This window comes from Pelophylax lessonae (assembly GCF_965119305.1).
Source record: "Pelophylax lessonae genome assembly, chromosome: 2".
Lineage (NCBI taxonomy): Eukaryota > Metazoa > Chordata > Amphibia > Anura > Ranidae > Pelophylax > Pelophylax lessonae.
This window is the reverse complement of record NC_138769.1, coordinates 596,556,938-596,580,775: the sequence shown is the minus strand read 5'-3', so window position 1 is coordinate 596,580,775 and position 23,838 is coordinate 596,556,938. Positions and strand designations below refer to the sequence as shown.

General features: G+C 45.3%; 1 protein-coding gene across 2 annotated transcripts in view; it reads right to left on the bottom strand.

The window, feature by feature from the left end:
* The window catches only part of ZNF385A (zinc finger protein 385A), a 349,073-nt gene that overhangs the window by 43,338 nt on the left and 281,897 nt on the right, over positions 1-23,838 (bottom strand). For both annotated transcript variants that reach the window (XM_082244588.1, XM_082244589.1), the window contains one exon: positions 1,760-1,922. In XM_082244588.1, coding sequence (XP_082100714.1) covers positions 1,760-1,922 — 163 coding nt within the window. The remainder of the gene's footprint in view (positions 1-1,759; positions 1,923-23,838) is intronic.

The window sequence follows — 23,838 nt, the reverse complement described above, 5'->3', positions numbered from 1 at the left end:
TTGGGTTGTCCCCAGAAAAGTAATAGAGAGGAAATCTTTCAAAGGGGACATTGGGGGTCCCCAAGAGTATCCCTTAATCCTCAGGGATTTCTTCTCACTTCCTGTTTTGGCAATGGGACAGGAAGTGAAGGGAAATCTTCCCAATGGGACAAAGATGGGAGAAATAAACCTTACACGAGTTATAACCTCCCCTTTCTCTATCAAAAAAATGAAAAAAAAAAAAGTTTTGCCTATAGTTCTACTTTAATGTGTTCTCCCTCCATTTAAAATAAGCCAAGCCTATTCCCTTGTTTGCATTAGCTCTGTGGTGTTTTTAGTGAACTGACAGCCCCAGCCAACATGACTATATATAAATGATGTGCGTAGTGTAGCACCCTCCTATGTTAGGTACATTTAGTTCAGGCTCACTGAATTAAATTGAGCTGCATTTCATTGTTAGGTCAATGTAGTTCTGGCTCACTGTAATCAGTGTAGCTGCATGTGTTTAGTTAGGTCTGTTCTGTGTTTCATTGGCTGCAAGGTTGACTGCTTCACCCTGTCTGTCTGGAAATGTTCTGGAAGGTAGTGGGCTGGGAGAGTCTAAACAGCAGCTGAATATTAATGCAGCCCTGGCCAATCCCTGGGGAGAGGTGCTGAGATGGTGGCTGGGAGTGTGTATAAGTACTCTGAGACCTGGAACAGAAGGTTCCTTTTCCCTGAGGAGGAGATCACACCTTGAGGGGGGGGGGGGCTATTTGCCACCTAGGCAAGCTTGCCACGTGTCTGTGGTTTATTGGAGACCCAGCTAGGGTAGCTGGGTCCTATTCTGCTGAAACTGGTTGAGGGACTTTCGTCTGGAGATCTAGTCTGGTATCACTGGAAAGGTATCTGGAAGATATTGGAAAGAGGCAACCAATTATCCAAGGACAATAGTGAGTACAGACTGGTGTGAGAGATCCTTGAGACTGTGAGCTGCTGCCATCCCTCTTGTGGTAGAGTCGGTGTTATTCAAAGGGGACATTTTTCTGTGGTGTCCTGAAGAGCTCCGTCCATTAACTGCTTAAACAAGGACTTTTTCTCAGATTACTGCAGCTGCTAAATCTCTTGTTATAGAATCAGCTCTGCTTAAAGGGAATGCGCCATTATAGTTTTCCTGTAAAGCTCAGTCCAATGTTTGCTGTAAGCAAGGACTCATGCTCACATTTCTAAAAGGAAGATTAGTGTCCTCAAGGTTGTTACTAGGAGTTACTGGAGTATCCTACAATTACCCTCCCCCTATCCAAGCTCAAGTTTTCATTAAAGCATAAAAAAGCATACCCCTAGACTAGATAATGGGTCTGAAGAGTGACCAAAACTGTGCGCCTGGCGGTGGGGCAATTACTGGGAAAAGAACCCTGGGCATCTATTCAGGGGATCCTGCTGGGGTAGCACTACAGAAGCATTGGACCATAAAGTATTACTATGATCCAACAGAATTTGGAGAGTACATAGATATGATCTGTAATCTATTGTGAAAAGCAGAAATCCATTTTATGTTTGTATATTCAATTTCAGAACCTGCAAGGAGTAGACAGTTGACAGTGTCAGGTAATCTATCATTTGGGCACTGAGGGGGCTGTCTAAACATCTCACCAGTAAACTGGATAAACATTTCGATAATCAAAGGTAATAACATTACTTGAAGCATGTGCACATTTCGCTGGCAGGTAGGTACAAGAAAATTTCTTTTGACATAGATGAGCAAAGAAATAAAATCTAAAGGTCCATCTCTCTCAGTCACCTTTGCTGTCAGTGTCACTCTCACTGACACTGGGCGCGGGGCTGATCAGAGGGGTGTTTCTGTCTCCATCTTGCGTTCCCTCCTTCTGTCGAGTCTTTGCATTCTCGATTCCCTTCACTCTCCGAGCATGGCGATTCCCTTTATAATGAGCCTCAGCCTGACTCTGTAAGAAACAAGATAAGCGGTTACTAAACAGATTTTTCCATACTGTCAGAATAAACCTCACTTATCAAAATCCAAAAAAAAAAAAAAAAAAAGAACTGTCTGCTTTGTATTATAGCAGCCAATCTCATTCAAACTTTAAATTGCCAACTGTCATTTTCCATTGCACTTTGGAATCTGGATGCTAGATAGGCAGCATAGATCATTCTTATTTGAGATGCACTGTTTGCTGGTTTTCAGTACATTACAATGAAAGAAATCTATAAACCGTGAGAATGAGCCTCTATCATTGTGTAATGTACACCTATAAACCTTCAGATGCCATGTGCACTGATACATAATTGCAAACTGTCCCTTTCTGTAAAATCATGTGTGAGTCTCCCTATCACAGGGCCATTTGGTGACAGCAGAAGGGATAATTTAGATGATTGGAAAGCTATATCGTTTCTGTACCAGTCAAGACTCCCCAGTCTGCTGCTGGAGAACCGAATGCTGGATAATTGATGCTTAGCCCTGTTTTTATGACACTTACTACACTTGTATCAAACATTTACACATCCAAAGGTTCCCTGCAACAAAGTTACTAAGAACAGACTCAGCTTAGCTACAGTATATCCCTTTTCTCACCAGTTCAACTAAAGACAATTCAAGTAACTGTCACCATCAACTGGATGCTTACCATCCGTCAGATTATTGTTATTATACAGGATTTATATAGCGCCAACAGTTTGCGCAGCGCTTTACAATTTGAGGGAAGACAATACAGTTACAATACAGTTCAAAACAGGAGGAACTAGAGGGCCCTGCTCGTTAGAGCTTACAATCTAGATCACACCTAATAGCAATCTCATTGATGTCCAGCCTGTTCTTTTACTAATATAACAGGAAGAGGTCCCCCCCCCCCCAGACCACATCAGGCCGCACACCAAACCCCCCCCCCCCGGACCACAGCGAGACAGGAGAGAGGGGACACAGGACAGGACCCCCCCTCACTCACCCTGCCTGGATGCAGGAGCAAGCAGTGGCGGCTTTGACGTCTTCCCCGTCTTCTGCGTCTCCTCCCTCCTCCTCCAAAATGACATGGCCTCTCCTTTCGGCCAATCGGGAAACGGGTCTCAAAACCCGCTTCCTGATTGGCCAGGAGGATCTGTGAGACAATAGCCAATTTTCATTGGCTATTGTCACATAACTGGGTGGGCTTGGGGCGCAGTGCTCCGAGCCCATCCTTTTTTAGCCTGTGAGAGCCTCTGGCTCTAATCACGTGGTTAAAAAAAAAAAAAAAACCCCATTGAACTCCATGCGTCCGGCGCCCCGCATGTAGATTAGGGAGCCGGATGCATGGATGGGGGGTGGTGCCCCTGCGCCCCATATACACCAGCCGCCACTGATTCATGAGCTTTGCCAGTCCATTTAAAGTAGATTTTCACTGCATCTGAGCATCACAAACCAAAAACACTATTTAATTCATATTTAATATTCACAGCAAACTCCCCCATCCATCGATGTCTCTGTGCTTTATTTTGTTAAAAAATCACTTTGAAAAACAACTTAGCATTTCTGGTCGTGGCCATCTTGATTAAGGGCAAATGATTCATGTAGCATTTACTTCCTGGATTCCATCTGCCCTTAGCTCAAGCATGCAGGCAGGAGAGTGTGCTTAGCTGAGAAAACCCTTCCTGCTCTCCTCCCCTCATGAAGGCTCCATTCACACCTGAGCGTATTGTTTTCAGGCGTTTTTTTTGGGCTTTTTCAGGGGGTTTTTTGGGGCTTTTTTCAGGCGTTTTTTGCATGTGTTTGGAGGCAGGCATTGACATCTAAAAAAAACGCTTGTAATCTGCCAAAAAAGAAGCTCATGTACTTTTTTGAGCTTCAGGCGACAAAACACTCGAATGTGAACAGGGCCTTTGGAATGAATGGGATTTTGCTTGTTGGGCGTTTTAAGACTTTAGAGATGAGCGTTTTACAAACTGAAAAACGCTTAGGTGTGAACAGGGCCGAAGATTCCTGGGTTACCTAAAAGTATCCCACATGTTGATCCTCCTGAAGACTTCGGGGATGTATGACATCATTTGCCTAGGCAAGAAACCAGGAAGTAGCTGAAGAAAGTTTAAAACAAGTAAACATGATATACCTTCCTATCTATTTACTAATGCTATCAGCATGAGGATTAAAAATAATCGATGATTGAGAGATTGAAGATCCACTTTAAGAAAAGTCCAGGAAAAATTCCAAGGCTTAATTTTATTGTTTAAAAACAGAAAAATGTGTATCTTGACAGCAGTATGCTCTTTATTTAAGAGATAATATAAAGCCTTGAACTTCATTCACTCTTGTGAATATCCACATACAGTGGGTACGAAAAGTATTCAGACCCCTTAAATTTTTCACTCTTTGTTATATTGCAGCCATTTGCTAAAATCATTTAAGTTCATTCTTCTTCCTCATGAATGTACACATAGCACCCCATACTGACAGAAAAACACAGAATTGTTGACATTGTTGCAGATTTTTAAAAAAAGAAAAACTGAAATATCACATGGTCCTAAGTATTCAGACCCTTTGCTCAGTATTTAGTAGAAGCCCCCTTTTGATCTAATACAGCCAGGAGTCTTTTTGGGAAAGATGCAACAAGTCTTTCACACCTGGATTTGGGGATCCCCTGCCATTCCTCCTTGCAGATCCTCTCCAGTTCTGTCAGGTTGGATGGTAAATGTTGGTGGACAGCCATTTTTAGGTCTCTCCAGAGATGCTCAATTGGGTTTAAGTCAGGGCTCTGGCTGGGCCATTCAAGAACAGTCACGGAGTTGTTGTGAAGCCACTCCTTCGTTATTTTAGCTGTGTGCTTAGGGTCATTGTCTTGTTGGAAGGTAAACCTTCGGCCCAGTCTAAGGTCCAGAGCACTCTGGAGAAGGTTTTTGTCCAGGATATCCCTGTACTTGGCCGCATTCATCTTTCCCTCGATTGCAACCAGTCGTCCTGTCCCTGCAGCTGAAAAACACCCCCACAGCATGATGCTGCCACCACCATGCTTCACTGTTGGGACTGTATTGGACAGGTGATGAGCAGTGCCTGGTTTTCTCCACACATACCGCTTAGAATTAAGGCCAAAAAGTTCTATTTTGGTCTCATCAGACCAGAGAATCTTATTTCTCACCATCTTGGAGTCCTTCAGGTGTTTTTTAGCAAACTCCATGCGGGCTTTCATGTGTCTTACACTGAGGAGAGGCTTCCGTTGGGCCACTCTGCCATAAAGCCCCGACTGGTGGAGGGCTGCAGTGATGGTTGACTTTCTACAACTTTCTCCCATCTCCTGATTGCGTCTCTGGAGCTCAGCCACAGTGATGTTTGGGTTCTTCTTTACCTCTCTCATCAAGGCTCTTCTCCCCCGATAGCTCAGTTTGGCTGGACGGCCAGCTCTAGGAAGGGTTCTGGTCGTCCCAAACGTCTTCGATTTGAGGATTATGGAGGCCACTGTGCTCTTAGGAACCTTAAGTGCAGCAGAAATCTTTTTGTAACCTTGGCCAGATCTGTGCCTTGCCACAATTCTGTCTCTGAGCTCTTCAGGCAGTTCCTTTGACCTCATGATTCTCATTTGCTCTGACATGCATTGTGATCTGGAAGGTCTTATATAGACAGGTGTGTGGCTTTCCTAATCAAGTCCAATCAGTATATTCAAACACAGCTGGACTCAAATGAAGGTGTAGAACCGTACAAATTTTTTTCCGTGTAGTTAAGGCCCTTACCCCTATGAGAGACCAACAAAAAATATCCTATTTTTTGAAGGTGTAGAACCATCTCAAGGATGATCAGAAGAAATGGAAAGCACCTGAGTTAAATATATGAGTGTCACAGCAAAGGGTGTGAATACTTAGGACCATGTGATATTTCAGTTTTTCTTTTTTAATAAATCTGCAACAATGTCAACAATTCTGTGTTTTTCTGTCAGTATGGGGTGCTATGTGTACATTCATGAGGAAGAAGAATGAACTTAAATGATTTTAGCAAATGGCTGCAATATAACAAAGAGTGAAAAATTTAAGGGGTCTGAATACTTTTCGTACCCACTGTATGAGCATGCATGGATCACATGGATCTTGCACCCTACTTGAATTGAGTGAAGGGACTGGATGGAGAGTAAACTGGCAATTTTCTTATGTTATTGAACACCAAAATAAAATGCAGGTATGTGTAGTCCAGTCTAGGCTCCAGCACTTTACACCTTTCAGCTGCTTTTTTTCTTGTTAACATTCCGGAGTCACTTAAAACAGAATTCCAATCACTAAACAAAAGTCATAGGTCAGCAAACAAGCAAGGTCAGAAGCAACAAGTGAGAAACCATTATCTACAGTATAAAAAAAAAAAGACAACAATCTGCTAAAATAAGGTCACATAATCGCACTGTCCTTCTTTTGGTTCCATAAAATGCAGCCTAGGAGGAAGGATTGCTGCAAGAGCTAGTTGGGAACATACAGAGCTTTTTTTCAGTGGGAGCGTGGGGGAACGCAGTGCCGACACCTCTAGCATTGATGTATCTAATGTGGGGTGTGCTTGAGGGTCTATTGATGCTGGCTGCTGGGGGGATCTATTATCACTGGTAGGGATCTGTTTTTGTGTGAGGGTCTGTTGTTGCTGGTGTGGGATCCATTGCTGCTGGGGGTCATATATTGTTGGTAGAGATCTACTGTTGAGGGCAAGGTCTATTGTTGCTGACTGCTGGAGGGTATTTTGATGCAGGCTGCTGGGAGAACTGTTGTTGCTGCTAGGGGGTCTACTCTTGCTGGGGTGGATCTTTTGTTGCTGGGGTGGTATTTTGTTGTGGGCAGTCCATTGCTGCTGTTGGGGGATCTATTGTTATATGGGGGAACTATTGCTGCTGGGGTGGGGTCTATTGTTCCTGGTGGGACCTATGGATGCTGGGGGAGACTATTGTTGTGTGGGGGATCTATTATTGCTGTGGTAGGGCCTATTGTTGCTGGGGGAACCTATGGATGCTGGGGGGGGTCTTTTGTTGTGTGGGGGTGCTATTGTTGCTGGGTTGGGATCTATTGTTGCTAGGGGGACCTATGGATTCTGGGGAAGTCTATTGAGTGGGGGAACTATTGTTGCTGAGGTAGAGTCTATTGTTGCTGGGGGGCACCTATGAATCCTGGGGGATCTATTGTTGCTGGGGCAAGGTCTATTGTTGGTTGGGGGGACCTATGGATGCTGGGAAAGTATATTGTGTGGGGGAACTATTGTTGCAGAGGTTGAGTCTATTGTTGCTGGGGGGCACCTATAAATCCTGGGGGAGTCTATTGTTGTGTGGGGAATCTATTGTTGCTGGGGCAGGGTCTATTGTTGGTGGGGGGGACCTATGGATGCTAGGGAAGTCTTTTGTGTGGGGGAACTATTGTTGCTGAGGTAGGGTCTATTGTTGCGGGGGCACCTGTGAATCCTGGGGGAGTCTATTGTTGTGTGGGGGATCTATTGTTGCTGGGGCGGGGTCTATTGGTGCTAACTGCAGGGGATCTATTTGACTGCTTTTCTTGTTATCATTAACAAATTTCATACACATTATTTAGCTCCACAAAATTATATTTAGTTCTATATTCTCTTAAAGGGGCAGTACTGGATGGTGGGTAGGGAGTGGAACCAAGAGACGGTGCTCAGAGGTGGGTAGATGGTGGAGACAAGGGGGGGGCTCAGAAGGGGGGGAAGCCCTGGTAAAATATGATGTAGTCACATAACCCTGGAGGGAGATTTGCTGATACAACCTCACTCTGAACTGTGGTAGCAGCAGAAGTAGTAGAAAACTGTGCTAACGCTAAAACTGTAACCCAGATCAGCAGTGAGATCTAAAGCCTGAAATTTAGGAACACTGGCTGTCGACTGATACTGTAAACGGTAAAGCATATTGATTAGTGACAAGGAGTTCTACAGATACAAAATTGCCCTTACTTCTAGAATATTAAAGCATTTGTTGTCCCAACACTTCATATTCCTGCTATGTGGCTGCTGTACCAGGTACTTGTATGGAAAAGTATCCTGTTCTCTTTGTATTGCTTCCTTTATGTGAAATCCCTGGTGTTCCTGCTAGTCCCCTTACTTTCCTGTTAAAAAGTGACCACACTAAGCAGGAGAGCACAGCATTGTCAGCTCTCTAGCTATGCTGGGAACTCAGTATGCTCATCTCCAATGATCAGACTTGTCCTGACATACCCCCGCTTCACAGCCATTAACTGGGAAGCTCAGTGTGCTACTGCTTCTCCTCCCCCCAGCTCTTATGCAGCTGAGAACAGAGGGAATGTGATCACTTATAAAAAAGGGAGAAAATATATTTATAATGTTTTTAAAAAAAATGTTTTGCATTTAATTTCTATTTTAAACGGAATGGGTTGTTTTATTACGCGATCATTTACAATCACTTTAATGACTTTGAGAAAGAAGCTAGCTGGCAAATCCTTTGGCAGTACATGCTGTATGTGAAATGTCACAGGAGCACACCCATCGCTAAAAGTCATGTTTCTCGGGAATCTAAAGGACCCCTTGATACCAGTATACAGTCACTTTTTTATTCTGTGTAAACAAGTTCCACTTTATTGCTATAAAACTTTGCTGCTTCCTTTATGTGACCTTAAGCTTAGGTAAAAATCCCATAATTTATAGCTACTATGACCTTCTAGGTGTTTCACATCATTAGAAGGTAAAGAAAGTCTGTTACCAATCAGATAGACCCTGTCTTTGGGTCTTACAGTAATATAAAAGAATATGCATGAAACAAATATCTGCATATATAATAAAAAAAATGACTGTTCCTTTCCATATATATTTAAAAAAAGCAATACACAGAAACAATATAGGCTTAAACGGCTACAGTTGACTTAAAAGAGGAGCTCCACTCATTGTTATAAATGTAAAAAGCAGCTACAAGTACTGTACCTAGAACTAGACCTAGAGGAAGAATAAAGAAGTGGGAGCAAGCATGTGCTAATAAAAGTAATTACTACGGGTGCAAGGGAATCAGTCCCTGTGAGTTTGAGTGTTCTGCAGGTTTTTAGCAGAACTAAATATCCTGTAGCTCCCTTGCACCTCGTTTTTGCCATTGCTATCAGTGAGGTATTCCCCTATAGGGTACTCACGGAGTAGGGTGCAGAAATGGGGTAAGCATGACTGAGAAAAAGCATGCAGTGACCCGGTGGTGACCATCCTGTAGCAAAGAGCACATGGCAATGGAAAATAATAAACTAAACTTGCTGTAAGCCCTTACATATACCCAAATAAGTGACTAGCCTCAGGTCATAAACATAGATGAAACAATCCCTCCTATATAAGTTGTACCTGCTCATTTGCAGTCCTCTCTCCTTTACAGTCTCATAAAGCACACATTTTACACATTTCAGAAGGTAGGGGGGGGGGGGGATCTGATGACTCAGACACAGCACAGAGCAGGGAGCTCAGTGTAATCTGAGATATGAGTGGAGGCAATGGACACACCCCCATCTACAGAGTCTCATAGGGGAACATGCATAGCTGAGGCTGTGAGTTACTTGCTGTGTGCTGGAGGGGAGCAGGGCTGCCTCCTGAGATTGCTTGGTGTTGGCATAGTCCATCAGAAGTGATTCATGTAGATAGCAGAGGGATTACAGAGTACTCAGAAATTATAGTGGGTGCTTTGGATCAAGGCAAGTACACACCATAGTAGGATCTGTTTTGTTCATTTTTCATTTCAGAGGTTTACAACAACTTTAAGCTAAGAGCGATTTCTTCATAAAGGAGAAGAAGTCCATCATCTTAGGTCACTAAGACCCACAGAGTGGAGTACAGTTAGAGGAGGATGCCTACCAGTTAGAGTGTCCTCCAAAGCTTTTCCAGTGTCCAATCACCTGAAGGTACCAGCCTACAACCCAGGGCATATGAATATCAAGCTTGTGTCCTGTAATGTATGATTAGGAAAAATATTTCTAAATGGTAAACAGGGAAAGGAGGAGGCTTAAAAGGAAGCTTTGGGGAAATTGTGAATGAAGTTCTTTTATTAAGTGGTAGTAAACCCCGCTTGGTCATTTTTACCTACTGGCAAGCCTATAATAAGGCCTGTGCCCCATTTAGGAGATATTCACCCTGCATGCAGCCAGTGACATCACTGGTGCATGCGCTCTGAATGTCCAGCATACCTTGCTGTAACTTTAGAGCTTCATTCCCAGGAACCAAGGGCTCCCGGCGCATGCGTGGAAGTGATGTCATCGGGGCTCTGGTCAATCACATAGCCAAAGTGCAAAAACCCGGAAGAAAGACCAGGGGGAACATGTCAGCCCTCTCATCGATGACAGTACAGTACTGGAGGGCTTTGTTCAAAGGTATTTAATAATGTGCTAGTATGCAATGTATCAATATGCCATTGCCTTGCAGGTTTCTTTTTTTTTTTTTCTTAAGAACAAGAGTATTACAGCCAAGGTTCATGTGGATCACAGGAGTTTAGGTCTTTCTGCACTCCTGTGACCCCTTTTTAACAGACAGTGGGCTGAAGCCTGCTGTCAGCTGAAGTCACAGAGCCGGTCAAGGCTCGAGAAAGATCCTGACCATATGCCTGGACCAACTGTGAGCTGCTGAGACCCTGAGTTGGCCGATCCCTCCCCCTCCCCCTCCACAGCTCAAAGCTCCAGTGATTGAGCGTAGTGGGGGGGGGGGGCAGAGCAGAGATTCGGTGACTGACAGTAACCAGCTCTCTGCTCGCGGAGCTGTAAGAACCAAGCGATCAACAGTTTTTGAGTTCATCCAGCTAGATAAGTATGATTAAAAAAAAAAAATCCCATATTTCTCCTTTAAGCTTGAATATGTGTTCATTTTTGTTTGTTAAAAAAATGTAAACTTTTTCAGTAACAAAATTCAACCAAATTAACAGTATTAAGAAAGGAAATTTACTTTGGATATAACTATTAAATGAGGATGAGGGGAAGTAGAGGTGTGGCCAGCAACAACCAATGAGAACCCAGCTGTCATGTTTAGCGGAGAAGAAAAGAGAAAAGAGGAGTTTGATTGCTATGGACAATGTGAGTCCCATAATGGGAAAGTGGAACGTGTGCCTATGGCAAGCCATCTGCCAACTGTCATTTTCTATTGCAGCTCAGAAAATCGAATGTAACTGCTTGCTGGTTGCTGCGGGCAACATACCATATCCATAGCTCCAATGTTATACACTAGTACTGTTACACAGTGCACTACATTACAGCTTTCCTGTACTCGCTGCAAACAATCCAAAATGAACACAAGTGACAGCTCAGTGATGCTTTTTCACAGTTTCTCAGTCATTCTTTATCCATCACCATTATCTTCACTCCACTTTAAGCCATTCAATTATGATGCATAATGTATACCATCTTGAATCTGTCTCAGACTCTCACATGCTACAACATTTTATTTTACTAAACCATTCATCTAGGGAATAGCTACATAAACAGAAGATGCATTTCCATTATCAACTATATGAACAAGAAAATAGTAACTAGTTTATAGCCTCCACCCATGTTCTGAAAAATAAAATAATTTCTGATCCAGACTTTTATTAACCCTTTTGCTAGAAATGTTATTCTGTAAAAGGGCTGCAAGTTTTTAGCTCTAATTGTGACAGTAGGATGACGAAAGTAACAGGATTTTTTACCCCTTGACAAATGTTGCCTCTGCAAAGCCTAAAATTGGGAGATGGTAACCTGGACAATCAATATTTGAACCACTGTATTTAACGGGATATAAACCTTAAGGTTAAGTGAAATTGCATTGACATTTGAAATCTATTGAGTAACAGTGATAACACTCCACTGCATGTAATCAAAATGTGTGTTCTGTTTTATATCCAGACTATGATGACACCTAGGAATTTAGCCCTCAGGACCAGAAAAAAAAAATCCTACTTATTGGAGAGATCTCGGAATTGCTGGAGGTTTAAAAGACACCTTTGGTGTGAGCCACTTTATTCTGTGAATTTATCTTGCTTATATTGTCTCTCACTTTCCAGTTATGCATTAAAATGTTCAGACAAATGAATACGCCTATTGGATGGCTTGGAAGGAGTATGGCTGCAGGTCAACATTCTGACATGTTTCTCTATCCCTTGTGGCTTCACATTAAGACTTTTGCAGCCCTGGCTGTCTCAGTGGAATGTTGTCAGTTGATTAATAATATCTATTGCTTCCAAATGTACTGAAGTGGAATCTACGAGCAACAGAATTTGCTAAGACATCTGATAGACTCTCCATAATGTAAAATATTTGGTGATATGTTAAGGGAGGGGGCTCCTTATGTAATGGACCTTACTTAGCATGTGTGAGAAAGCCATTTAAGAATAACAAAGTCAAGCGTAAAAACATTATATATACAACGGAGGAACATTATATAAACTATTTTGATCGTTTTTAACGTTGGGTCAAAGATCAGTGTCCACACTCCCACACTGTGATCAGTAAAAGTTTATAAAAATGTCTCTTGCTTTGTATATGTTGGTATACACAAGCATAATAAAAGTATATATCCATAAAAAATGAATTTACATATAGCATAGTTCTTGAGCCCAAGCTATCCTACAATGGCCTGGCCCCTCACACATAGTCAGGCTTCACATCAATACGAATAGTTGTTTTTGGCTGTGATTAAGGTGATGAGAGAGATCACAAGATGGGCCAAGATTAGACTTTATGTCATCTTTGGCTTTGGACTTCTAGCAAGACTATGATGTTTAATATAACTGCATTCCTGGAGAATTCTCTCATTCATTACAGAATCGATAACAAAGTTCTAAAACGCCATGAGCACCATTCATCTTAGATCAACTTTTCATCGATGTTGCCTTAAGAACTAGACACATGAGCTGATGGTTTCAATTTGCTTGCTGTGCTTTCGTGACAGTTTCATCTATTTTTTTTAAATGTGCCTATTTAGTGATAGTATAAAACACATAAAACCATTCACACAAGCCCCATATGAGTAGAGCTTATGAGCTAGCATCCTTACCACAGTCATTTAGTGTGCCCATCAAACTTCTAGGGCGCTTGGCAGTCTAATATATGGTGGTTTGCGGATGTTTAGCTGTCGGAGGGTCTACCTCCCCCCCCCCCCCCAACTGGACACAGTGTGTACTTATTTGGGGTGTTCAGGGGGGTTGCGGGTGGCCCGATTAGAGAACGGCCATCAGCGACCCCATCTTATAAGTATTAATGCTATTCGTATATTTAATGCTGTAAAGGCTTATCTTCATGGGCATGAAGTTAGATTGCATAACTGCACCTATGTACTTCTGGCCATAATATCAATGTTTTATGAGTTTGCTTTCCTCTGTTATTATTATGATTTCCTTTCCCTGTTTGTTACTATTTGAAATAATCTTAAAGAGGAAGTAAACCCTCCTCTACAACTTGTACCTATAGGCAAGCCTATGATAAGGCTTACCTATAGGTACTCTAAATATCTCCTAAACATGTACCGTTTAGGAGATATTTACCTTACATGTCGCCAGTGACGTCACTGGCGCATGCGCTCTGAAGGAACGGCCGATCGTGCCGTTCCTTCAGAGCCCCGTGCCGTGACTGTTGGCTCCCGCGCGCGTGCGCGGGAGTGACGTCACCGCGGCTCCGGCCAATCAGATGGCCGGATGCCGCGATCCCGGAAGACGGGCGACTAGACATGTCGCCCGTCATAGAGGTGAGTGAGCGGCACGGCGGGGGCTCGTTCTGAGGTAAGTATTGCATAATGAGCTAATATGCGATGCATACTAGCTCATTATGTCTTTCTTTTGCAGGGTGTAAAAAAAAAAAAAAAAAATTTATACGAGTTTACAACCTCTTTAATAAAAACGATTTAAGAAGAAAATTCTAGGACACTTTTAGACAGAAGGCAAATTTTATTTTATTTTAAATTACAAGACACCAGCATAATCCTAAGTGTTCCTAAAAAGAATATTGCACTATTCATACAGGTGCCTATGCAATGCCAATCCAACCAAAAATCTCTATGAATAAAGCTGGACTCCAAGAACAAAAATGTACATTTTAAATGCATTCCTCAAAAGCCAAAATTATGGAAATCAATTTTATGTGCATGAAATGCCTTTGCTAACTCACTTATTAAAGTTTAAAATTAGTCATGACATTGCCCCTGTTATGCACTAAGCCTGTACCAAAGTATAGGGCCGTGGGAGGGACCCAGCAGCTCCACCCACTGCAGAAAACTACAGGAGGGGGCGGATACAAGAACAGTCACCCTGCACAAGGACAGAGAGTGGCAATGACCGGTCTTTATTACAGGAAGCTTCTGCTTAAAGGCAAGGTGTCACACTGGATTGCTGCACAAATATGAAAGAAATACACAAAACGCACAAAATTCATATGCCTCTTGTATTCAGATAATAGTTGCATATTCCGGAGTTTAGCTTTACAGCTGATCTTAATGTAATTATGTATATGTAAATAAAACACTAAAGGTATTTTTTTTTAAATGTTGTGTAGCGGGGTTAAACATGCCTAAAGACACTGTTTGATATGTGGGAAGGAACTAGGCTCCCTCTAGTGGTAGCTGCATGGAATTTCCTGGGCTGTGACTTCCTTTTCACAAGATGAAGAAACTACATCTCCCAGGCTGCTTTGCAAGATCCAGGAACTAGGCTCCCTCTAGTGGTAGCTGCATGGAATTTCCCAGGCTGTGACTTCCTTTTCACAAGATGAAGAAACTACATCTCCCAGGCTGCTTTGCAAGATCCAGGGTGCACGGCTGCACCGCACGGCACTATGGGGGAGGTTATTTAAAGGAAGAGAGAAGCGCGCGAAGGGGGGGGCCTTTCTGCGCTGGACTCTGAGGAACCAGCGAGCGAGAGTGAAGGACTGACACTGGATATTGGGCCAGAGCCTTTTAGCCTGGAGGGACGACGTGGAACCGTCCCATCTCAAGCACGAGGCACATTCCTGGAGGTCATACTGCTGCTTGCCGAGACCGGAAGTCATCCGCCAGAAGGACCCCGCGCGGCTGGCATATAGCCAAAGGACTGAGACCGCAGTGGAAGCGCGCGAAGGAGAAACTTCTGTTGGTGAGAGGGCACATGCCCAATAACTGACTTTATCTGCTGAAGAGACAGTTTTATCTACAGATAGCGGTAGCGCAGCAGGAGGTGATAAAACCCCGGGGTTTATCACCATACTCTCTCAGGAGACTCATAGACAAACAATAAGGTCTGTAAAGGAGTCGCCAGAGGCTTATCTCTCTCGCAGAAGTTATTGCTCAGTTACGCAGACACCCTGCGGTGACAACTAACAGCTCGTTGTTTTCTCTCTCTTGATCTTTATTCCTAATCTGGATTACAAATGAGCTCTATTCAATAACCTTGCTAGCGAAGATCAACAAGAAAGAAGAGAACTCTGGGGGAGGGACTCAGATAGGCCCACCTACCTGGTACTGTGTCTAGCCTTAATGCAGGAGGAGTGTGGGGGTATTCTTTTACCTTTTTAAAGCTGTTTTAAATAACCTTTTATGGACTTGTATTGTATTGTATTGTATCTCCCCTATTCAATTTGATATATAGTAAACTAAGTTTGGTTAATTACAATCTTGTGCGTTGTTCCATTGTGTCACCCAGAAGGACTACTATTCAAGAAGGTAACAAGGTATTGTTGCATAGTGAAGTATTGTATTCCAACCTGTGTATCTATTTGATAGTCCAGTCCTATTCTGGGTCAGTTGTGCCTGAGGAGGGATCGAGCCAATTTGATTGGGTTGTTAGGCAGGGTGTAGACCCAATAATATAATCAGCAGCTCCTGCGGGGGTGGTGCTACACGTGGGGGCTCGTCCGGGATTTCTACAGTCCTGCAACACAACCCTCTCAGCCCCAGAATCCCCTCCCACGCAGAAATGGATCCTGTCGCTGCTGCTGAGTGGTGCAAGGAAGAGAATGTCATAGTGGAAAATGGCCTGGTGGTTGAAATCAAGGGAGAAGCCTGGACTGAAGAAAAGCTCCTCCCTGTTTTAAGGGCACTATCCACAGACAGGAAATTCTGGGTGATTGACATAAAAACTGACACCACTGCCCCACACACGTATGCACTGTGTGAGTGGAGGAAAGGGGTCCCTGATTATTTCAATGGAAACAGTGTAAAAACTATTGACCAAACAGAACTTTTCCTGATACATCCAGGAGTTCCTACTGCGGGTCCCTCATTCACCACCCCTGGGGTATCCAGCCAAGAAAAAGGTGTCCAAGAAGGGCATCCTGAGTCATCACCTTTGTCGACTTTTAGCTCAGAACTGTGTGCTGTTCTTGGGGAGATTGTGGCAAAATGTAGCAGGGACTCCTCGAGCTATCTGATGACTGGATATAGGAAGCTCCGGACATTCTCTGGGAAACAGCCTGTGCCTTCAGCAGAAGATGGGTTCGAAGAGTGGCTAGATACCGCCACTCAGGTTTGGAGGAATGGGAGGTACCAGAACAGCACAAGAAGCAGAGGATCACAGAGAGTTTAAGGGGACCTGCATTAGAGGCTGTACGTAATCTAAAGCTTAGCAAGAAGAACTGCACTGCACAGGATTATTTGGACATTCTGCAAGATGTGTTTGGTCGGACGGAGAACGCGGCTGAACTTCTCTACCAGTTGGACCACTGTTATCAAGAAGAGGGGGAGAAGTTGTCCGAATTCATTAAACATCTGGATAGGATTATCCACCAGATTCTGTTAAAGAAAGGAATAGACCCCCGGAAAATAGATGAGACTCGTGCACGACAGGTTCTGAAAGGGGCTCAACCTTTAGATCCCATTGCCATACTGTTACGAACTCGTCGAGATGGCGGCATTCTAGAATACCCCGATCTGATTCGAATGGTCAGAGAGGAAGAGGTCATGTTGGACAACAAGAAGAAAAGTCGGCAGTTTGACTCAACTGCCCGGGTTGGAGTGATAAGTGTGGAAGAGGGTGACTCTCAAGTTGAACTCCTAAAGACCCAAGTGTCTCAGTTGATAGAAATGGTGTCCATCCTGACTGGTCAGGTATCCACTCTACCCAAGGGGAGTATATCGCAGAGGCCAGATGAACCTGTTAGTCTCAGCACAGATCCAGAGCCACGGCCTGCAAGATTGTTAACTTGTTTCAACTGCGGGGGAGTTGGGCATGTTAGAAGGGTGTGTCCCAGCTCAGGAAATGCTGCCGCGAAACCTCGCGAGCCAGCGGGAAACTTCAGAGGACCCCGGTGAAGGAGTCAACCGGGTGTCCGCCAGTCTTAAGGGACTCCAGAAGTGGTGCAGGATCAGGGAAACTGAGTCAGGGGGTCAGACCCAAATATAATACCCCCAGTTCTAGACTCCGGGTTACTGAGGGAAGGAAAGTCAATGCACACCGGATTCGGCGGGGGCCTAGATCAAGGAAGAAAAAGGAGAAGAGGGCCAGGGTACAGAGAACTGAATCAGATAACAAGGCTACATCAAGAGAATTCCCAACTAACTTGGTCGGGCCCTCCCCAGTGGTTTCGGTTCAGGTGGAAGGAATTTACACAAGAGCCCTCCTTGACACAGGGGCCCAGGTGACTCTTTTGTATAGAGACTTCTATGATAAATATCTTACCCATCTACCTTTGCAGAAGTTGGAAGATCTGGAGATATGGGGTATTGGGACCCAAAGTTTTCCCTATGACGGGTATCTGCCAATCAAGTTGACCTTTGATCCATCAGTGGCTGGTGAAGCGGAAACCTTCGACACCTTAGCGGTGGTCTGTCCTCGTCCACCAGGGGCCAACAAAAGCTCTCTCATCGTAGGAACAAACACTGACCTGGTAAGGCGCCTTCTGATACAACTGGTCCAGGGACAAGATGCTCAGGCGCCAAGGATCCATCCCATGCTACGGCAGGCCTACCAACGATTAGTGTTGGAGCAAGAGACCCCCGCAGAAGGAGTTGGACGACTCTGGAAGCTGGATAGAGCAGAAAAGGTCTTACAGCCAGGAGAGGTGGCCTGTTTTAAGGCTTCTGTAAAACTCACATGGCAACAGCCGGGTCCCTTCATTATCTTTGAATCAGGTCAAAAGGAGAGACAGAGAGGGATAGAAGTGATCCCTGAGGTGATCCCTTTGAAGGTGTTACAGGAAAACCGTGGAAGGGTTTTAGTGAGTGTCAGAAACACCTCTATTACACCAGTGAAGGTACCGGCCAGAGTGCTCCTGGGCCAAGTCAACCCGGCTACCCCAGTTGCCCCCATTGATTTCAAAGAAAAGGAACAGGGTGAAGCGGTTATAGAGGAGCTTTGCTCTGGAAACGCTGCCCTCCCGCCGGAATGGGTGAAGAGGGCCAAGGCACAACTTGCTCGATGGAGGGAAATATTCTCTAAGGACGAGTTTGACGTGGGATGTGCCAGGAGCGCCACTCATAAGATCCGCCTGAGTGAGGACAAGCCTTTCAGGGAGAGAGTCCGGCGAGTCCCCTTAGGTGACTTAGAAGATCTACGTCAACAGCTGGCAGAGCTCAAAAAGATCGGGATTATCCGAGAATCCAGGAGCCCGTATGCTTCCCCGATAGTGGTAGTCCGGAAGAAAAATGGATCTTTGAGGCTTTGTATCGACTACCGAACGCTGAACAGAAGAACCATCCCAGACCAGTATACCACTCCTCGAATCGAAGATGCCCTACAGAGTCTGTCAGGGGCGAAGTGGTTCAGTGTGATGGACTTAAAGAGTGGGTATTATCAGATCCCCATGCACCCCGAAGATCGGGAGAAAACAGCCTTCATCACCCCTGTGGGGTTCTTTGAGTTCAATCGCATGCCTCAGGGGTTGTCCGGGGCCCCTGCTACCTTCCAAAGGCTGATGGAGAGGACCGTTGGAGATATGAATTTGATAGAGGTACTGGTATACTTGGATGATGTTATCGTGTTTGGCAGAACTTTAGAAGAACATGAGGAGAGGTTGGAAAAGGTCTTGAGGAGGCTACATGAAGAAGGTCTGAAACTTTCTCCTGAGAAGTGCCAATTCTATCAGTCCTCGGTCCATTACCTGGGCCATATCGTGTCTGAAGAAGGGGTGGCCACTGACCCGGACAAGCTGGATGCTGTTGCTTCCTGGCCGAGACCCACAAATGTGACCGAACTCCGGTCATTCTTGGGCTTTTGCTCCTATTACAGGAGGTTTGTGGAGGGGTTCGCCCAGATTGCCCGACCCCTAAATGAGCTCCTGAAGAATGAAGAAGATGATGTCCCTGAGTTGGTAAAGCCGGCGGAGTCCACCATGGGCCCCCGGAAGGCTAAGGAATCCATCCAGGATCAGTGGACCCCGGAATGCGAAGGGGCCTTTGTCCAGCTGAAGGAAACCCTAACCACTGCCCCTGTGTTGGCCTATGCGGACCCCACAAAACCATATGAACTGCATGTTGATGCCAGCCGAGATGGGCTGGGGGGGGTACTTTATCAGGAGCATGAGGGTCATCTGCGACCTGTTGCCTATGTGAGCAGAAGCCTACTGCCTGCTGAAAGGAATTATCCTACTCACAAACTTGAATTCTTGGCCTTGAAGTGGGCAGTGGTTGACAAATTGAAAGACTACCTGTACGGAGCTGAATTCATTGTCAAGACAGATAATAATCCCCTCACCTATCTGTTGACTACGGCCAAGCTGGATGCAACAGGACATCGATGGTTGGCTGCCCTCTCTAGCTTCAATTTTAGCCTGAAGTATCGGCCAGGAATCGGAAATAGGGATGCAGATGCCCTATCCAGAAGGTTGCATGTTCCACAGGAACCTGCGGAAGAATGGACTCATTTGGCTCCAGAAGGGGTGCGTGCCCTATATCAGGGAACTGAATTTCGATCCCGAGGAGGGTCAAGAGCAGAAGAGATTGGGGTTTCGGCTATCGGAGTACCCAAATGCTACTGCCAGGTGACCCAAGTTGAAGGGGAGGGTTTGCCCCGGCTGTCCAAAAGGGACTTGCGGAAGGAGCAGTTGGAAGACCCTTTGGGAAAACTTCTCTTGGAAGCCCTGGAGACCCAGAGCCCTGAGTTGCTTCTAACTGACTCCCCTCAGGGGGCCCGTCTGTTGCATAGAGAGTGGACCCGGTTACAGATCAGAGAAGGAGTGGCCTACCGGAGAGGTCCATCTGAAGATCTGGAGGAGAAGTGGCAACTGTTCTTACCAGCTAAATACAGAGAGGGAGTTCTGGCCGCTCTTCATGATAATCATGGCCATCTGGGGCCCGAAAGAACCTTTCAGCTTGTCAGGGACAGGTTCTACTGGCCTTGTATGAGGGCCGAAGTTGAAGGATACTGTCATTCTTGTGTCCGGTGTATACAGAGGAAGACTCTGCCACGTCAAGCAGCCCCAATGGGCCATCTACAAAGTCAGGGACCCATGGAGCTGGTGTGCATTGATTTCCTTTGCTTAGAGCCTGATCTGAGTGGCCAGGGGAATGTCCTTGTGGTAACAGACCATTTTACCAGATATGCTCAAGCATTCCCAACAAGGGATCAGAAGGCCTTAACGGTAGCCAAAGTTCTTGTAGAGAAGTTCTTTGTACATTATGGGTTACCACAGCGCCTCCATTCTGATCAGGGAAGGGACTTTGAAAGCAGACTGATCAAGAGACTGTTAGATATGTTAGGCATTCAAAAGACTAGAACCACTCCCTACCATCCACAGGGGGATGCCCAGCCTGAACGATTTAACAGGACTCTTTTGGATATGTTGGGGACTTTGAGCTCAGAGAAGAAACAGCATTGGGGCAGGCACGTAGCTGCCATTGTGCATGCCTACAACAGCACTGTCAGTGATGCTACTGGATATTCCCCTTATCGGCTGATGTTTGGAAGGGAGGCTCGGTTGCCAGTGGATTTGGCCTTTGGCATTTCGCCTGATCATACCTCTTCAGCATCGCATAGAGGATATGTGGACCGACTGCGGAAGAGTCTGAAAGCGGCCTATGACAAGGCTCAGGCCACATCTGATCAACGTGGACTGCGGAATAAAAAAAATTTCGACCTAAAAGTTCGGATCCATGACCTGCAACCAGGGGACAGGGTTTTGTTGAGAAACTTGGGTGTCCCGGGAAAACACAAGTTGGCAGACCGCTGGAAGTCCCAACCTTATGTTATCTGTAAGCAACTGCCAAACCTTCCTGTGTACCAAATTCGGCCTGAGGGAAGTGTGGGTCCATTGAAGGCTTGGCATCGGAACCATTTGCTGCCTCTCTCTGAAGCGGTTCGTATGCCCCCTGTGGAAGACTTGTCAGCGGCCCCTTCGACTTCTCGCCGGTCCAGACCAGTTACCAGATCTCAGACGATGCTCCCAGATGAGGGAGAGGGAAGTTCTCCATCTGAAGATTTGGAAGATGAAGAGGAGGTACCCGACTGGTTGTGGTCATCTCAGTTGCCAGCACCCACACCTGCCTCCCTGTCTTCGTCTGACTTGGCTGATAGAGGAGCCCTTCGGGCAGAAGCCCCTGAATTCATACCCTTTCATATGCTTCCAGAAGAAGCAGCTGAGGATGGAGATCCTGAGGAGGAGGTTGCACCCTTCTCTGAAGAAGAACTGACCTCTCTTGAGCCATCAGGTGCCTCTGTGTTGGAACATGAGGAGGGGGACATGGAAGAATCCTCAGAAGTGCCTGATCCTAGTACCTCTGAGAGCATGCCTCCACGGGAACAGAGGGAAAGGAGAGTCATTCACCCACCTAAGAGACTGACCTATGATCAATTGGGTGAATGTTCGGAAGAAGCTGTTTTTATCTCCAAAAGGTCTCCTGACCAGCCTAGTTCCTCCACTGTAGATTTGGTGGGGGACAACCCTAGCTCACCCCCAGGCACAACTGTACAAGCCACCCAAGTTTTGGGGGGTCTGTGAGAGATCATGAGAACAAAGTATTGAAGTAGAAAACGTTTGCATTTAAGTTTGTACATAAGGATATTGGGTTTGGCCATTATAATAAGCACAGTTTTTGAGGTTCACAATTTGGTTTACTTTGTGAGTTAATGTTTGCGCACATTTTGTTGCTCTGACCTCACTATATGTTTTTTTTCTTTCTCACCTTTTGATGTTTTTTTTTCAACACAAACTTTAAGATGTAAGTGTTTAAGAAATTGCAAAGGCACATGTGCTTTTTAAAGGAGCACTATATAAAAGCACTAGAAATTAGCACTATATTAACACTGTAGAAATCACTTATTTGCTTATTAATTGCACTTTATCGTTTTACTGTTGCACTGCTATTAGAATACAAAATTGGATATATTCAGATTGACTTATTTCAGCAAAATGTTAATGTTTTTGTTGTATAATGCCAACCTATGCACTAGGGTACATACTGTTGACCTCTTTGGGGACCAAAGTTTCTCAAGTGGGGGGAGTGTGTAGCGGGGTTAAACATGCCTAAAGACACTGTTTGATATGTGGGAAGGAACTAGGCTCCCTCTAGTGGTAGCTGCATGGAATTTCCTGGGCTGTGACTTCCTTTTCACAAGATGAAGAAACTACATCTCCCAGGCTGCTTTGCAAGATCCAGGAACTAGGCTCCCTCTAGTGGTAGCTGCATGGAATTTCCCAGGCTGTGACTTCCTTTTCACAAGATGAAGAAACTACATCTCCCAGGCTGCTTTGCAAGATCCAGGGTGCACGGCTGCACCGCACGGCACTATGGGGGAGGTTATTTAAAGGAAGAGAGAAGCGCGCGAAGGGGGGGCCTTTCTGCGCTGGACTCTGAGGAACCAGCGAGCGAGAGTGAAGGACTGACACTGGATATTGGGCCAGAGCCTTTTAGCCTGGAGGGACGACGTGGAACCGTCCCATCTCAAGCACGAGGCACATTCCTGGAGGTCATACTGCTGCTTGCCGAGACCGGAAGTCATCCGCCAGAAGGACCCCGCGCGGCTGGCATATAGCCAAAGGACTGAGACCGCAGTGGAAGCGCGCGAAGGAGAAACTTCTGTTGGTGAGAGGGCACATGCCCAATAACTGACTTTATCTGCTGAAGAGACAGTTTTATCTACAGATAGCGGTAGCGCAGCAGGAGGTGATAAAACCCCGGGGTTTATCACCATACTCTCTCAGGAGACTCATAGACAAACAATAAGGTCTGTAAAGGAGTCGCCAGAGGCTTATCTCTCTCGCAGAAGTTATTGCTCAGTTACGCAGACACCCTGCGGTGACAACTAACAGCTCGTTGTTTTCTCTCTCTTGATCTTTATTCCTAATCTGGATTACAAATGAGCTCTATTCAATAACCTTGCTAGCGAAGATCAACAAGAAAGAAGAGAACTCTGGGGGAGGGACTCAGATAGGCCCACCTACCTGGTACTGTGTCTAGCCTTAATGCAGGAGGAGTGTGGGGGTATTCTTTTACCTTTTTAAAGCTGTTTTAAATAACCTTTTATGGACTTGTATTGTATTGTATTGTATCTCCCCTATTCAATTTGATATATAGTAAACTAAGTTTGGTTAATTACAATCTTGTGCGTTGTTCCATTGTGTCACCCAGAAGGACTACTATTCAAGAAGGTAACAAGGTATTGTTGCATAGTGAAGTATTGTATTCCAACCTGTGTATCTATTTGATAGTCCAGTCCTATTCTGGGTCAGTTGTGCCTGAGGAGGGATCGAGCCAATTTGATTGGGTTGTTAGGCAGGGTGTAGACCCAATAATATAATCAGCAGCTCCTGCGGGGGTGGTGCTACAGTAGCTAACTTAACCACTTAAAGTGGAGTTCCACCCAAATGTTGAACTTCCGCTTATTTGCTTGCCCCCCCCTCCCTCCGGTGCCACATTCGGCATCTTTCAGGGGGGAGGGGGGAATAAGTACCTGTTTTTGACAGGTACCCTTCCCCACTTCCGGGAAATGGCGCTGCGGCAAGGTTAGGTCCCCTCCTCCTACCCCCCCCCCCTGCCACTGAGCCAATCCGAATGCGCAGCGCGCTTTGCGCATGCGCAGTAGGGACCCGCCGTGA